This window comes from Podarcis filfolensis (assembly GCF_964270895.1).
Source record: "Podarcis filfolensis genome assembly, chromosome: 11".
Taxonomy (NCBI): Eukaryota; Metazoa; Chordata; class Lepidosauria; order Squamata; family Lacertidae; genus Podarcis; species Podarcis filfolensis.
In genome coordinates, this window is record NC_139613.1 from 10,463,591 (window position 1) to 10,480,455 (window position 16,865).

General features: G+C 44.8%; 2 protein-coding genes across 2 annotated transcripts in view; one reads left to right on the forward strand and one right to left on the reverse strand.

Annotated features, from left to right (window-relative positions):
- Positions 1–16,865, forward strand: part of LOC310744435 (uncharacterized protein) — a 399,988-nt gene that overhangs the window by 245,616 nt on the left and 137,507 nt on the right. The window lies entirely within an intron of this gene.
- ACAA2 (acetyl-CoA acyltransferase 2) lies at positions 4,264–16,798 on the reverse strand. Its single transcript, XM_083575819.1, has 10 exons — positions 16,331–16,798; positions 14,333–14,499; positions 12,281–12,409; positions 10,575–10,691; positions 10,226–10,373; positions 8,891–9,066; positions 7,157–7,286; positions 6,336–6,406; positions 5,468–5,622; positions 4,264–4,907 (listed from the first exon to the last, which is right to left on the reverse strand). Exons 1-10 carry the CDS (start codon positions 16,344–16,346, stop codon positions 4,823–4,825), a joined length of 1,194 nt encoding a protein of 397 aa, XP_083431945.1. The 5' UTR covers positions 16,347–16,798; the 3' UTR covers positions 4,264–4,822.

Genomic DNA, 16,865 nt, shown 5'->3' on the forward strand with positions numbered 1-16,865 from the left:
TATAAAGCCTGAAACGGCTCAGGACTGCAGCACCTCAAAATCGCCTCTGCCCTTATGAACCCTTTGTTCATCATTTGAGTTCCTTCTTTGTGCGCCTCTTTGTGATGCCCTGTGAACTTGATGGATAACTAGGTGTTCCTTCATCCATGCACAGATCGACAAATGAATGTGAAAAAATCAATTTCTGCAAGCAATTTTTTTTTAATCAGTAAAATCATCATCAGTCCCCGACTCATCCCTTCAAATCTGACTTCAATACTGGTCAACCCCCCCCCCCCCGAAAAAAGGAGGGATAATAAACTAAAAATTCCAGTAGCAAGTTCTCTTGCCTGTTAACAGCTTGTAGTTTAGCAAACACCGTGATTAATTTTAGTGGCAGATCATCCCTGGTGTCTATTAAAGCACAGACTCTCATTAACACTAAGTCAATATTATGGGGGACCCCTGTTGTTTAACGAGGCATTTACTGCCAGACTTGACAGACTGTCCCAGTGACGGTGCCCAAGTAGCCGCTGAACGAATGGCTTTGCCCCCTCAGGCGCAGAGCCAGATCACCGGCTTCCCTTTACTTCATACAAGGAGGCCACTATTGCAAGTTCACGGAGAGCGCCGGATTGAAATACGGCCAGCATCATGGTGGCCCCACTGTTGTCAAGGTGAACAAAGCAGCTAGGCCTAAACAGACCAGAGCCAAAATACTGTCTTCGCCCTCAGAGAGCCTTTCCTTTAAGTACACACTGAATGGCAGCCAACAGCAGCTGCTCCAGCGAGCCTTGACAAATGCGAGCCACATCTGCTTACATCAGATGTCTGTAGTAGCCATGCTGAAGAGTTGCAGCCATTCCAGGGAGCCTGGCCATCTGCCCTGGAGTTGCCAGCTTTGGGTGGCATAGAATGCCCTCTTCTCTTGCTACCCCTCTCCGTCCTTCAAGGAGTTGAGGGCAGCCTACTCAGTCTCAATCATACAGCACCCCCCCCCCAGACCAGCATAAGACTATCAATGGCTACTAGAACATTCCCCAACCACAAGATGTAGGGATGGCCAACTTGGATGGCTTTGCGACCCCCAAGCCAAGGTGGCAAGTAACAATACAACCTTTAGAAGATACCTGAAGTCAGCCCTGTACAGGGAAGTTTTAAAATGTTTTATTATGTTTTTATATATGTTTATGTTGTTGTTGTTTAGTTGTTTAGTCGTGTCCGACTCTTTGTGACCCTATGGACCAGAGCACGCCAGGCACTTCTGTCTTCCATCTCGTCCTCTGCCGTCCCCTTCTCCTTGTGCCCTCCATTTTTCCCAACATCCGGGTCTTTTCCAGGGAGTCTTCTCTTCTCATGAGGTGGCCAAAGTATTGGCGCCTCAGCTTCAGGATCTGTCCTTCCAGTGAGCACTCAAGGCTGATTTCCCTCAGAATGGATAGGTTTGATCTTCTTGCAGTCCATGGGACTCTCCAGAGTCTCCTCCAGCACTATAATTCAAAAGCATCAATTCTTTGGTGATCAGCCTTCTTTATGGTCCAGCTCTCACTTCCATACATCACTACTGGGAAAACCATAGGATTAACTATACGGGCTAAACTATTATATGTTTATAATAATAATAAAAATTTATTTATACCCCGCCCTTCCCACTTCAAAAACCGGGCTCAGAGCGGCTAACAACAAATTTAAAACACTTAATTGTAAAAACAGCATAAAATGCAGTATAAAAACATGAACAACAATAAAATTCAAAGTTCAGAAATCAATTTAAGGGGAAATCCATCTAATAAGCATTAGATAATCCACCAGGGCTAGCTGGCTGAATTAGTCCTACCTGAAGCATCCCAGAATGGATGGGGCAACCTAGTCAGATGGGCAGAGTATAAATAATAAATTATTATTATTATTCAAGATGTCCCTATTTTCTTCAGAGAAATGTTGAAGGATATGCCAGTGCTGTACCATAGAATCATAGAATTGTAGAAGGGACACCAAGGGTCCTCTAGTCCAACCCCCTGCAGTGCAGGAACCTCAGCTAAAGCATCCATGACAGATGGCCATCTAACCTCTGCTTAAAATTCTCCAATGAAGGAGAGTCCACAACCACCCGAGAGAGACTGTTCCACTGTCGAGCAGCTCATATTGTCAGAAAGTTTTTTTCCTGATGTTTAGTCAGAATCTCCTTTCTTGGAGCTTGAAGCCATTGAGCCTTCTCTTCCAGAGAAAACAAGCTTGCTCCATCTTCCATGTGACAGCCCTCGAGATATCTGAAGATGTACCACAATAAGCCCATACAATACTTAAGTCACATAATCTGGGCAAATGCTTTAGGACTGACTGGAATCCGGGCAACAGGTTTTGTTTTAGTTGCTCTCTTTTTCAATCATCATCGTTTGGGATTGCTTGTTCTAGGTCATCTGCCTTTTTCAACCGTGTAAAACAGACAAATCAATCTCCCGACCCAAGCCAGAATAATATTATACAAAGCAGGGAAAATATTGTAATTGGAAGAACTCTTTTAAATACAAGAGTTCCTTTTAGTGAAGTCGTCCGATGGCTTACCTTGTAGCAACGCCAATTTTAATTTTTTTTAAGACAAGAGGTCCTGCAATACAAGTTGGCAAAGTGGCAGAATTAAGTCTAGCTCTAGACAGAATCAGTGGGATGAGAAAACCATGCGAGATTGATACTGCAGGAAGGCTTGTTTGGATGAAGTGGTGTGAAAACAAAGAAGCGTGTTAAAATAAGTTTATCCACGGAACGTTACCAGTCCATTATTCTATTGTGGCCAGCATCAGAGGCACTGTTCTGTTATAGACATGACAGTGTATCCTCCCTCCATATACACCACTGTGATTTTGTGCAAGGTGTTGAAGAAGAGTATGGATGCATGTATGAAAAATCATTGCAATAATAATATTTTAAAAATTCTTTCAGCATGGCTAACTGCTCTTTGCAGTCCCCAAATTTAAGGCTTTGCGGTTGTAGGGTTTTTGAAGAAGGAATCTCTGTTACTTGAACCTTGAGCACACCAGTGCAAGTAGATAAATAGGTACTGCTGTGGCGGGAAGGTAAATGGTGTTTCTATGTGCTCCGACTTCCGTCACGGTGTTCTGTTGCGCCAGAAGCGGTTTAGTCATGCTGGCCACATGACCTGGAAAGCTGTCTGTGGACAAACGCTGGTTCCCTTGGCCTGAAAGCGAGATGAGCGCCACAACCCCATAGTCGCCTTTGACTGGACTTAACAGTCCAGGGGTCCTTTAGCTTTTTTTACCTACCCTTGATTAGGTTTATCCAGCAGGGATCACCTGATGTTTTGTGACAGGGATGCCACTGAGACAGGGATGTGCAAAGCAGAAAAATACCAGCTGATCTCGAGCAAGGCAGCCAAGCCATATGCCACATGCAAAGGCAGGTCCTTCTAAGTGGTTAGGGTCTCCGATCAGCTTGACTCAAGGAAGGAAGGGGGGGGGGAGAGATCATTCATGCACCAAACTAAATATGGCAAACAGTCAGTTCCAGAGTTGGGTCAAAGCTCACCCAGCGTTAAAGGTAAAGGGACCCCTGACCATTAGGTCCAGTCGTGGCCGACTCTGGGGTTGCGGCGCTCATCTCGCTTTACTGGCCGAGGGAGCCGGCGTACAGCTTCCGGGTCATGGGGCCAGCATGACTAAGCCGCTTCTGGCGAACCAGAGCAGTGCACGGAAATGCCATTCACCTTCCCGCCGGAGTAGTGCCTATTTATCTACTTGCACTTTGACATGCTTTCGAACTGCTAGGTTGGCAGGAGCAGGGACCGAGCAACGGGAGCTCACCCCGTCGCGGGGATTTGAACCGCCGACCTTTTGGTTGGCAAGTCCTAGGCTCTGTGGTTTAACCCACAGCACCACCCGCGTCCCCACTCGGCGTTCCCCCACCCAAAATAAAGTAACATTAGGTGGCCCTTCAGCTCATCTCCTGTGGAAGGCTGTCATTCGCCACAGGAATAGGGAAACAAAAAGTTCACATTCAGGGGGAAACCCTCTGTTTCCAGAGTACAGGTTGGAAATGAAGGACACTTCCCATATGGATGCACTGCTAAGCAAGCTTAAAAGGAAAAAAGCCTCTGCAATGTGGTGAAAATGCACCACCTTGTGGCTGGAGATGATTCTTGAGAAGCAACACTATTAAAAGGACGCCAGATACTTTGAAAGAAAACCACCAGGTTTGGCGCAAATGCCCGAAACGCCTTATGCTCCAAATTTAAACTACATCCAAGCTTTACAAGATGACAAAACTAGAATCCTTTGATTATTTTTATTATTGTTTTATCACATAAAGGCACACTGATTTTGTTACACTTTGTTCCCAGCTCTTAACACTGCGCAGCCGGTACACACTTTATGCAAAATCCATTCAAGAAAAACTTTTTTTGGCAGCAATGTAAAATCCCTTCCCCACCTACATTTGCAGAAGTATTCCAGTGCGGTGATCTAACAGCTTGGAAGACAGCATTGATTGATAAAATAGCAGGCTTTGGTGTAAGGCATAGTTAGGAGATACTTGGCATCTTAACATTTGTTCAATAAAATTCATACTTAGAAGTCACATTTTATCTCAGCAGGACGTACAAGATAAGTGGAGATTACAGCTAGATTCACACAATTGAATTAGAGATTATCTAGTTATAGTCTTTTTTCCAAAGAAGACTTTGCAATATCCCCCCAGCCTGCCAGATGGTCCATACCAGTCTGTTTAATGGATTTGCAAACAAGTGGGGCCATCTCCTCCTCCTCTCTAAATTCTTCTAGTGAGCATGTAACAGTTGGTGGAGAGTCCATCCAAGATTCTCGAATTTCCTTTAGGCTGTCTTCTCAATGATAACAGCTATACCTTGGCCTCCTCCAATGCAAGCCGAACCGACTGCATATTTACCTCCACGGCGCCTATAAAAAAAATGAGAGAGAACAAACAAGTAAACAAGTTATCAAGGCATCGTGACTCAAGCCTTGCCATCTGTTCTGAAAGACTTTTAATTATTTCAGTTCTACCGTTCCTTTCTTTTGCTCCACAGAATGACATCTAGGGCAAGGACTGCCAAGCACATTGCACTCCGATGCTTTGATGTTGGTGGGAAGAGTGTTTCCTACAGCAGATAAGCAGCCTGACATACTTGCTGGAGCGAAGGGAACACACAGCCACGCTGCGTGGACCAAGCTAAACTCCTTGTGAATCTGAGCCAGACTGCAATTAGCAAGCTGAATTCTGTTTATTTTCATCTCAGCTTCTTTATACCATTTCCGACTATTTATCCATCTAGCCCACTATTGACCCCAACTCTGAGCTCTCCAGGGTCTCACGGGAAGGTCTTCTTCTCCATGACTTCCTACATCATCTTCTTAAAACGCAGATGCCAAACGCGCTCTTCCAAGCATGCATTCCACAGCATTTTAAAAAGCGAAACCGAGAAGCGTTCCCAAGAGGTTCCTTCAGGCTATTCACTGACCTTAGTTCGTGAACCAGATGAGCAGTTATCCTTGAACCCGATGCCCCCAGTGGGTGACCCAAAGCAATGGCTCCTCCATTGACGTTTGTTTTCTCTGGGTCCAGATCCAAAACCTTCTCTACTGACAAGTACTGTGGAGCAAAAGCCTCATTGACCTTGAAACATGAGAGAGAAAGGGGGAAAAAGTTGGAAACACCTATAGGTTGGACTGTTGTAACATACTCTACTTGGAGCTATCCTTGAAGACAGTTCAGATGCTTCAAAAGTGATGCAGAAAGCAGCTTTCGCAAGGGGTGGGTGAGCAGAAAACCACTAGCCAAAAGTATGTTTTTTTAAAAAAAAAATCAAAATGAGAACAGAACCAAGTTCCTAATAAAATATCACCCAAGAACTGAAGGGAGAATAATAATAATAATAATAATAATAATAATAATAATAATAATAATATCATCATCTAATATTCATGCCAAATGTTGGCTTGAACCAACAATAAAGAGGTGCTGAAATGCAACCAGGGAAATAGCTATACAGATCTCTTGAGTTAGGGAATTTCAGTTCCAGTGTTGGAAGGCTGCTTCCAATAAGAGATGAACAATCTTCAGCAGCCTGTACTTAGACCCTGCCTAACCCATAGGCAGACCAAAGACTGCACTTAATAGTTCACTTTTAAGTGAACGTCACTCGACTATAGCTTATCTTGGGAAAAGTTGAGCTCAAGTTCCCATCAGTTCTGCCCAACGTGGCCAATGGATCAGGGATGATGGGAGTTGTGTTCAGCAAAATCTGTAAGGCCATAAATTCCCCACCACCTGAAGGCCATATTAAGGTATTGTTTCATTTGTTTTGGGTTCTGCCCAGCTTTCCTTACCTCAACTAAGTCCATGTCTTTCAGGGAAAGGCCAGCTTTCTTCAGGGCTTCAGTAATAGCAGGCACTGGACCTTTGTTAAAAACATACACATGCATGAGGGCAAGTAGAGGAACTGATAGTTCAGTGCTTTATATACCCTCCAGATATGGCTGGACTACAATTCCCATCATCCCTGACCACTGGCCATGTTGGCTGTGACTGATAGGAGCTGCAGTTCAACAATGTCTGGGGGGCAGCAGGTCCCCCCACTCCATTAAAAAAGAAAAAGAAAACAGGGAAAAGCAACTTTATTCTGTGAACTGCCCCGAGCCATGCAGGTATAGGGCGGTATATAAATTTAACAACAACAACAACAACAACAACAACAACTAATATGCCCACTCACTCAGTTCCAGAAAGGGCACCCTCCATGAGGATTCTTATTATTAGACTAGTTACTCAAAGATGTCCCAGAGACTTACAACAAATTTAGAAACATGAACATAAATCATATAAGGGACCCTGAGGGTCATCCAGTCCAACCCCCTGCAAAGCAGGAATCTCAACTAAAGTCATCCATGGCAGATGGCTGTCCAGCTCTGCTTAAAAATCTGGCTCCAAAGCATTGTCAGCGAAGGAGCCAGGGGGACCTCACTGGGGAGAGCTTTCCACAGATGGGGAGCCACAACTGAAAAGGCCCTGCCCCTTGTCATCCTGCTCCAAGGCTCCCTTAAAGAAGGGACCTGGAGAAGGGACTCAGGATTTCATGCTGTTGCTGCAAATCGGGATTTGCGTGGACTACCTTGCACACGCTGGGAAAGTCCCCAAGGCTGTAACTTACCAATGCCCATGATGTTGGGGTCGCATCCAGACGCATGGTAGGCTACTATTCTAGCCAATGGTGTGAGGCTGTGCTTTTTCAAGGCTTCTTCACTCGCTATGATCACTGCTCCAGCCCCGTCACATACCCCCTAGAAAGAGAAAAACAGACACTAAATCTGCGGCTGAGCATTGACAAGAGTTTGCCCTGGATTAGATGTTATGCGGACTCAAAAGGGCAGCTTATTGAAATAATTAAAATACTTTATTGTCACTTGTACAACTTGTATACAGTGAGATTACACAAGCACCCCCCCGCTCTCTTAGTCTTAATTCCCCTCGTTTACTGACGCACACCCACCAAACCCGAAAGTCAGTTGCCCTGCTGTTATCTTCTCATTCAGCAGCCTAACAGCCCACGGATAGAAGCTGTTCTTTACCCTGTTGGTGCAACTAATCATGCTTCTATATCTTCTGCCTGAGGGCAGGAGATCAAGAAAGTGCCGGCCAGGGTGTGAATCATCCCTGAGAATTTTCCTCACTCTCCTGTGGCAATGTTCTTCCACTATTTCATCCAGCGGATTCACGGGACAGCCCATAATATCTTGTGCTGTATTCACCACCCTCTGTAGGCACTTCCTATCAGATGATGTCAGAGCAGTCATCCTGGGCCATAAGAACTGGGCTGCCCAATACGAGGGCCATTCTCGAGTAAAACTGATCAGTGGCAGAGACATATATGACTTAGGTCAAGCTTAGCCTATTAACACTCAGGTTTTAAGAAGAGGTTGGATGGCTGTCGTGGATGCTATGGTTGAGATTCCTGCACAGTAGTGGGTTGGACGCTCAGGATCCCTTCCAATTCTACCATTCTATGGTTCTAAGTATCTGCGGGTACACATTGCGATAAGCTTGCCACTGTGCCTAAAGATGAATCTGAAATCAATTCCACCATCTCTGCGTACATTAGGACATGGCCACAGTTGAAATTGGAGCAGCAGAACTGAAATTCAGTGTCCACGAAAGCCTAAAGAGGGAGTGTGTGTGAAAGGGGCATTGGAAAGGAAGCATATGTTCAGCAAAGGATCCCAGGGCAGCTACGTTCCGCACAGAAACATCCAGTATCTACTGTAGGATTGTGGGGCGGCCTGGTCACTTATCAGGGATGTCAGGAGGAATGGGACATTCAGCATTGGCCCAGATGATCTTTCTGAGGTCCCTCCCAACTTGATTCTGTGAGTTCCATTGCTACACAAAGTCTTAGCACCCGCTCAGCTCCCTGTCAAACCTGACCTTTCACGTAATGTTTTACAAAATTAGGGCTGCCTATGTCCGGAATTTCTGGGGATCGTCCTTAAAAAATGGCAGAATTTTCAAAAAGCACTTGAAATGTCCGGGAAAACCTGTGTTTGCAAGCAAGCAAACAACCTCACTTTTTCAAATATGGCAACCCTAAAATTCTTGCAGCAGACTCAGCAAATCTCAATTTCTGTAATGTTACTGCTTTTGCAAAAATGGCATCGCTTGCAAGGCTTTATTAACTGCACCCCAGAGCTGGCTTGTTGCGGGCAAGGATAGCTGACATAATAATAATAATAATAATATTAATAATTTATACCCCACCCTCTATTTCATATGGTATGCTTTTTTTTAATTTAAAAAAAAGAACCCTGAGTAATCTGACTTCAGCTCCAGGGAAAGGAGCCACATCTGAGCTAATCGTTCTTAGATCAGGATTTTAAGCTCCCTGGCTCACCGAGGCATTTGCAGCTGTGACGGTCCCATCTTTCTTGAAAACTGTAGGGAGCTTTGCCAACTGTTCCACAGTCGCCTCCGGTCGAGGGTGCTCATCCCGCTCCATGCTCTGCTTGCCTTTCTTGGTTTTCACTTCAACAGGTGCCATTTCAGCTTTGAAGTGTCCGGCTTCTTGGGCTATAAAAACAAGAAGGCCCATGTCACTACGTCACAGAGGGAGAACCCAAAGAGATCAGTCGGTGATTGAAAGAAACCCTTCGCAGGGGCCGTGCTTGAGGTAGATGACAAAGATGACACCCAGTGCTTCTCTTCTAGAATAAAAGCGTGCTGGGACTCACCATGAGCTTGTTACAGTACGTGCCACAATTTTAACCAGTGCTTTCCTTCTAGGAAAAAGGTGCTGGTACTGCGTATCTTTGAGCACCCCCAGAAAAAAAACACTGATAATAATAATTTTATTATTTCTACGTTGCCCATCTGACTGGGTTGCCCCAGCCACTCTGGATGGCACCTAACAAAATACTAAAAACACAATAAAATGTCAAACGTTAAAAACTTCCCTAAACAGGGCTCCCTTCAGATGTCTTCTAAAAGTCAGATAGTTGTTTATTTCCTTGACATCTGAAGGAAGGACGTTCCACAGGGCGGGCGCCACTGCCAAGAAGGCCCTCTGCCTGATTCCCTGTAACCTCACTTCTCGCAGGGAGGTAACCTTCAGAAGGCCCTTGGAGCTGGACCTCAGTGTCTAGGCAGAACTATGGGGGTGGAGACACTAATTTTTGTGTGTGTCAAGCCTGAAAGAACTGGCCAGTGAAATTGGTTAACATTTGCTCATCTTAAAATACACTGGTACCTCAGGTTAAGTACTTAATTTGTTCCGGAGGTCCGTACTTAACCTGAAACTGTTCTTAACCTGAAGCACCACTTTAGCTAATGGGGCCTCCCGCTGCCACTGCGCCGCCGGAGCACGACTTCTGTTCTCAACCTGAAGCAAAGTTCTTAACCTGAAGCACTATTTCTGGGTTAGCAGAGTCTGTAACCTGAAGTGTATGTAACCTGAAGTGTATGTAACTTGAGGTACCACTGTAGTCAACGTTTTTAGTCAAAACAGCCTTTTAATGCTGTTTGGGGGAAGCTGGGAGTGAAGGGAAAGATTCCCCTTCTCTTTTCCCTTGCATTTTGTTTTCTTCATGAAAGAGCATTCCATCACGCAAGTCCGCCGCTTGGAGTAGTGCAGCCCAGAGATAGGTCTACCACCTGCCACTTATGAGAACTAGGCTTCCCTTTGAAATGGATGATGCTATTGTACGTTTTTAACCCTTGTAAATCCACTGACCAGCTTTCCACCTCTGCTGTGTCTTTACTGCATAGCGGTCACAGTCTTCCCTTGTGATGTTGTATTTCGCAGCAAGGTTTTCAGCCGTGACCCCCATAGGCGTTTTAATATGCAGATCTGTCAGCCCTGCCCACAGCGTGTCTTCCAGCTGCAAGGGGAATAAAACAGACAACGCAACAAGATTAGTAACACCATTACAAGATTTGGGGGTAATGAATTCAGTGCTTGTAGGAAAAAGCCAAACAACACAACACAAACAATGGCCAGCTTCAGGAATGACTACCAGGCAACAACTACCAGATATACACAAAGCTGCTGAGAGCAATGGCAAAGCATCCGACGTCTGTACCTTGAGATCGGCTCCTAATTTTGTTCCAAAGCGGATATTTCGGACAGCATATGGACTTTGGCTCATACTTTCTGTTCCACCACACAGCACTACCTCAGATTCTTTAAGGCAAATTTCCTGTTTTGAGTGGGAAGAGAGAGAAAAAGCTCATTAGGGATTTTTTTATTTCACCATTTCAGGTTAGTAGTGTGCGCCGGATAAGTGCATCAGAAAACACCTCAGCTCATTACAGATGAATCTAGACCAAGGAAGGACTTGGCAATACAGTAGTACCTCGGATTAAGTACTTAATTCGTTCCGGAGGTCCGTTCTTAACCTGAAACGGTTCTTAACCTGAAGCACCACTTTAGCTAATGGGGACTCCTGCTGCTGCCGCGCCACTGGAGCACGATTTCGGTTCTCATCCTGAAGCAAAGTTCTTAACCTGAGGTACTATTTCTGGGTTAGTGGAGTCTGTAACCTGAAGCGCATGTAACCCAAAGCCTACTTATGGAGGGACAGCAGGCCAGTGGATGAAGGGAAAAAATGCTACCCCTCCACACCACCTTTCTGCAACCCTGTGGGTGTTGCACGAGGCTCCAAAAATTGTGTACCTGCACTAGGAGCTGTGTGCAGAGGAAGAGTGGCTATCTATCATCCCCAAGCTCAGAGGCAGAATACGACTGATTACCAGTTTCTGGGGGAACAACAGTGGGACAGAGCAACTGCTTTCTTGTCTTGCTTGCAAGTTTTCCATCAGCAACAATGGGACTGTGCTGGTCTACTTAGTCCTTTGGTATGATCTAGCAAGGCTCTTATGTTTCCTAATCATTTTGCTACTACTTTGGAAGAGTTTTTGCTTTAACGGCACGGGCTTCTCCAAGAACTTTGCACTGGCTTTCTTTTCCTTTCAGGCACAATTAAGAGTTTATAGGGCCTTCAATAGCTTGGAGACCACCTCCTTCCATAGGATAAGCCCTTTTAAAGTCATCACCTATGTCATAGGTGGTGGGAATCTCTAGCCCATAGGCTCAGTGGAGTCCCAGGGCCTCTCTATCAAGCCTGCCCAACCCTAGGTGGCTCCTTTGTGTTGAGTTTAGAAATTGAGAGCACAAAGAGGCAATTATTTGATGGCGCTTGCTTCCTACAGAACTCCATGTCATTGCAGACTCACCACAGTCCAGGTCTGAGCACATTTTCTAAGAGATATAGTTTGTGCCTGTTGGGCTGGCCAAGCTTAAATTGAGGAAATGGATCTGAAGAATTGAGAATATTATTCTACTCTGCTGTTTTGTTTTCTCTTTCATCACCAGTTGTGTGAACTGCTTTATAAAGAAGCACAGTGGTACTTCCAGTTGCGGATGGGATCTGTTCCGGAGCTCCAGTCAGATCCTAAGATTTCCACAACTGCCGTAGAGCGCTTCTGAGCATGCGGCGAAACCCAGAAAAATACTTGTGGGTTTGCTGCGTTCGCATCCTGAAGGATACGCAACCAGAGGTGTGCGTATCCAGAGGTACCACTGTAGACTAAGCCATTCACAGTAATGCCCTTGTCTCCACTTTGCAACTCCCTGGTTATTATCATGCAATTAAAAAGAAAGATGGGAGTATCCAACACATTTATTATTTTCCCATTTCTCAAGTCTCTGCCTGACTTGCACTGGACAGCTGGGCTGACGGAGGACAAGAGGAATTTAGCAAGAGTATCGCGAGAGCAAATCTAGTACCTGGCATCCGTTGACGATGGACTGGAAGCCTGATCCACACAATCTGTTGACTGTTAGGGCAGGAACTGGGACCGGAACTCCAACACGCAAACCCACGTGCCGGGCAAGGTAAGCAGCATCCGCAGAGCTCTGCAAGGAAGGGCAGATGTACCACTTGGTTAATGCTGCTCAAAGCAAGAAACGCAGGTAACGCATAAACTGCAATGCTTGGAAGTGAGAAAACATACAGAGGATCGGCCTGCGCAGATGCCATGTTACAGACTTGCTTGGAACCAAGCTCTGCTGAACACAGTGAAACTAACTCAGATTAAACGTGCGTAGGATCGAGCTGCATGCAACTTTAAGGGAAGTCTAGGGCAGGTATAGGCAAACTCGGCCCTCCAGATGTTTTGGGACTACAATTCCCATCATCCCTGACCACTGGTCCAGTTAGCTAGGGATCATGGGAGTTGTAGTTCCAAAACATCTGGGGGGGGGGCCTGAGTTTGCCTATGCCTGGTCTAGGGTGACAGCACACTCAAATTCTGTTGCAAGGGGTAGAGATGGGTCAGATAATGTTCCACTGGCTAATTTGGAACTCCCCTCCCTCTTTGGAACATTTCCCCCCGGAGGTGTGGATGGTAATGTTGTTGGCCTTCCATTGCCTCGTCAAATCCTGTGTTATCCCAGGCTTTTGGAGGAGTTGCTTAGCCTGCTCTGCTTTGTTGTTTGGGGACCTTTGGTGAAAAGCAGCCTAACCATCTTAATAAATAATCACGGTGGAATACCTCATGCCTGCTGGGAGAAATAGCCTAGCAGGGAAAATCTGAACTCCTGGGAGGCTGAGTTCAGCCTGAAGGATGGCAATTTCCCACCCCTGGTTTAGGTGACCATCATGAAAGCCAGTTATATGCAGTGATGTGAGGTGGGAAATTTTGTGTCCCACAGGTTCAAAAGCAACACTGAATGGGTGACAACTGCAAATACAGTATTAAGCAAGCCTGCCACTTTCAAAGTTGTAATTAATGTTTTTCAGGTGTTTATCCCTGGCAAGTTATGTGAGTCAGCATATCTCATGCAGTTCTTTGGACTAACAAAATTTATTGGTGTGTCAACAGTTTCCAATACCTTTGTTTAAATTTAAGGATCGGGGGGTGGAAACAATGTAAGTGAAGTACATGTGTTTGTATTTAAAATTTACAAGTATTCCAGTCATATTTCCATAAAATAGAGCATTTAAGCTGCATTAAGCACACTTTAATTTCACCCCTGAAATAATTTAGGTCCAATACTCGAGCTGTACCAAGACAAAAAAAATAACATGGGACACGTTTTTGCAGCTTTCTTTCTTAAATACAAATAAAATAAACATCATTTTTTTTAATTGGATGCAAAGTAAAAATCTCCCCAATATAAATTACCCAATGAAAATTATCCTAGGATACTAAGGACCAAAGCCTTTCTCTGCATAGGAAATCCAGAAAACACCCACACCATAGGCAAGAGGTTAGAATATAGGGAAAGGCAGGTCAAGGCTTTGGTTAGTATTAGTTATATAAAGAACTTCCATTTTCACTGTGTTTATAAGACACGTGAACTTGGGTTAAGTTACTCTAAATGTCTTTGTTCATTAAGGACTGTACTTGTCATACGCACACAGAAAAAAATGAAAAAGTTGTAAAGAAAGCAAAACGCATTCTGTAGGGTGCAAGAAAATATTTACACAATCGTATGCATCTCATTCCTACCCCCAACAATGCCAGCAGGGGCAAATTCAATGACATAAAATACTCCAAGGGAAACTGTTTTACAAGTGACTTTAATAATAATAATAATAATAATAATAATAATAATAATAATAATAATTTATTTATACACCGCCCATCTGGCTGGGTCCACTCAGCCATTCTGGGCGGCTTCCAACAAAACACTAAAATACCAGAGCTGCAGTTGTTCCAGTTTATTTCTAGCTCCTCTGGAATGGGGCAACAGAGCAAACGTAGAAAGAGAAAGAACTTTAGCATGAGTGCAACAAGCGGATTTGCCAGCTGGCATCTTCTGTGTCCTACCAACCTGCATGACATTGCCCACAACCACACTGTCAATGATTTCGGGAGACACTTTGCCAGCAGCCAGGGCTGAGCGTGCTGCAATCTCCGTTAAGTCTGTGGCAGTGAAGTCCTTGAGCAGGCCTCCATAAGCCCCAAATGGAGTCCTCTTGGCAGAAACAATGAACACACCTGGAATGGAAAAGATGGAAAACGCAATGATGAGGTACAGGAAGCTGTCTTATGAAAACTATTGGCTCAGTGAGCACAGTATTGTCTGCAATACTGAAGCAGGGCTCCAGGGTTCTAGTCAGGGAGTCTTTCCCAACCCAACATCATGGGGGCACCAAGCACTGAACCTGGGGCCTTTCACAAAGCCATGTGCTCTACTATCAAGCCTTTCAAGATGAACATCTGTTGACAGAAGCCCATGGAGATAAATGAAGGCTTAAGATCCTACGCACCCCCTTCAGTGAATATAGCTGTTCTTCTTCCAACAACTAAGTATTAAGTAATACGGAAGTGATACGAAAACAAGCCTGCTTTCATAGTTAATATTTGCTTAAATTGGGTCCAAAGTATTTGCTTTTTGAGGAGCTGTGTGGAAAAGTGTGCAGTCATCACCAGAGACATCAATTCCCTGAAATACTCATTACTGACAAGGTCTTTACTCCCCAGAGTCTGAAGAAGTAGACCAAAGGCCTATTAAATAGACCAAAGGCCTATTTAATCGAAAAAGATGCCACAATCAAGCCATCAGCCCTCTCCCAGCATGTTGTCTCTGATCCTGGAAGTAGCATATAGCCCCTTATACTCCCTGAAAGGAGCAATTTCATACTCAAAGGCTGCAAGCTGTGCCTTTTCATGGTTACAGAAAAGCACCTGGGGCATTGCACAAGTTTAGAAATGCAAGCCAGTGCAGCAATCTTGTTCATTATGTGGAAACTAGTATATACTCATGACAGCATTCGTCTCCCTATTTGCATACAAAGTCTCTGCAGCTTCCAAAGCATGTTTTACCAGACATTTTGCAAACTAGTTAACTCCTTATCCACTGAAGTGTCCACATATGCTTAGGGATAGCCAAAGCCTTACAGGTAGTGATTCCCATGTCCTATTTCATGATCTCAAGAAGGGACTACCTAGTTCACCATGCCTGGCTACACCAAACCAGAGCAAGCCCCCTAGAGTGCCTAACTTACAAGGGTCTTGCAAAGATTACTGAGATAATATGCAAGAATAGCTTTGCACATTTGAAATACACTGTATAAAAAAATTATTATTATTATTATGAGGCTATCCTCTTCACAGAAGCTTTGAAATGCTTAAATGATTGCAGTCTAATTTTTAATGTGTTTTTTTAAAAAGCCAACTTTTTCATACAAAGTCTCTGTAGCTTGGTGACTTTTGCTACAGTAAAACATTTCAGTGTAGAATATTATAGATTGTTTTTTAATTTGGAGAATGTGGATAGATATCTTTCAAAATGACTGAGAACCTGTTATACAAATCAATCAGTGCTAGAAGCGGTCTCTTTTTGTTTTCCAATGCATTTCTTATCAATAAAAAGTTCTCTCAGCCTCCGTTTCCCCATCTGCAAAATGGGAACGATCCCAGTTCAACTCCCGGGGCAGCTGCATGGGCAAACACAATAAAACCTGATTGAAAAGCTCTGCCTTTGAAGAAGAAAGAAATAATAAAAAGCAAAGGTATGCACGCCGGCAATAAAATAATAATAATAAAAAAGAACCACTCCAAGCCTCGTTTCTCCTATCCTGTGCTGCTTCATGTTCTTCGCTCCAAAGCCGTGTTTATTCAAGCTGCCGAGATGAGAGTGAGCACAACGCAACATAAAAACAAAGTCAACATAAAAATCAAAATCTTGCATTTGTAGTTTCTAGGGCGTGTGCTGTTCCCAGATCTGGAAGCGCGAGTGCAGCGTCAGGCTTGCAAAATGCAGCCCTGAAAGGAAGGGAAAGAGATTCGGAAAGAGAAGTTTTAAGCCCGGGGAACAACTACTTGCCTCTGAGCAAAGCCATGGCCGCCGCCTCCTCTTCCGTCTCCTAGGCTGAAGGTCTCCCTTTGCACGCCCTGATGCAATCCCGAGGCCCAGCCTGCAGAGGGGGCGGGCGGAGGGGGCCGGGACCAGACCTTGCGGTGCTTATTTTCTTCCCCTCCTCCTCCTCCTCCTCTTGCCCTTTCCCCTACTTCTTCCCCGTCGCTCAGCCTCCAAGTCTGCACAGTCACATTCAGCACAAGCGGACTCTGCCTGCTGCTCCTCGAGAGGAGGGAACAGGTGAGACGCGTGTGCAGGTAACGCGTGTGCATCCTCGAGGGGTGGGATAATGGGGGGGTAGCAACCCCACATTTGGGTTACTCCGTTGAATCCTGCTCCTTTGAATTGCACCAATTCAATTGCAATAATAGCAATTGAATTGAATTGAATAATACCAGTTGCAAATAATAGTGGTTTCCTTTTTAATAATGCTTTTATTTAGTTTTTGGAATGGGGGGGGGAGAAGGAACTCGTCTATGGGGAGGGGCAGGGAACTGGGTGC

What these genes read in the sequence shown, in the direction of transcription:
- ACAA2 (XM_083575819.1), bottom strand. An exon ending in AATTAGGAGCCGATCTCAAG is followed by an intron (nt 10,374 to 10,574) that starts GTACAGACGTCG and finishes TTCCCCTTGCAG; the next exon opens with CTGGAAGACACGCTGTGGGC. An exon ending in CATCTGGTTCACGAACTAAG is followed by an intron (nt 4,908 to 5,467) that starts GTCAGTGAATAG and finishes TTTTTTTTATAG; the next exon opens with GCGCCGTGGAGGTAAATATG.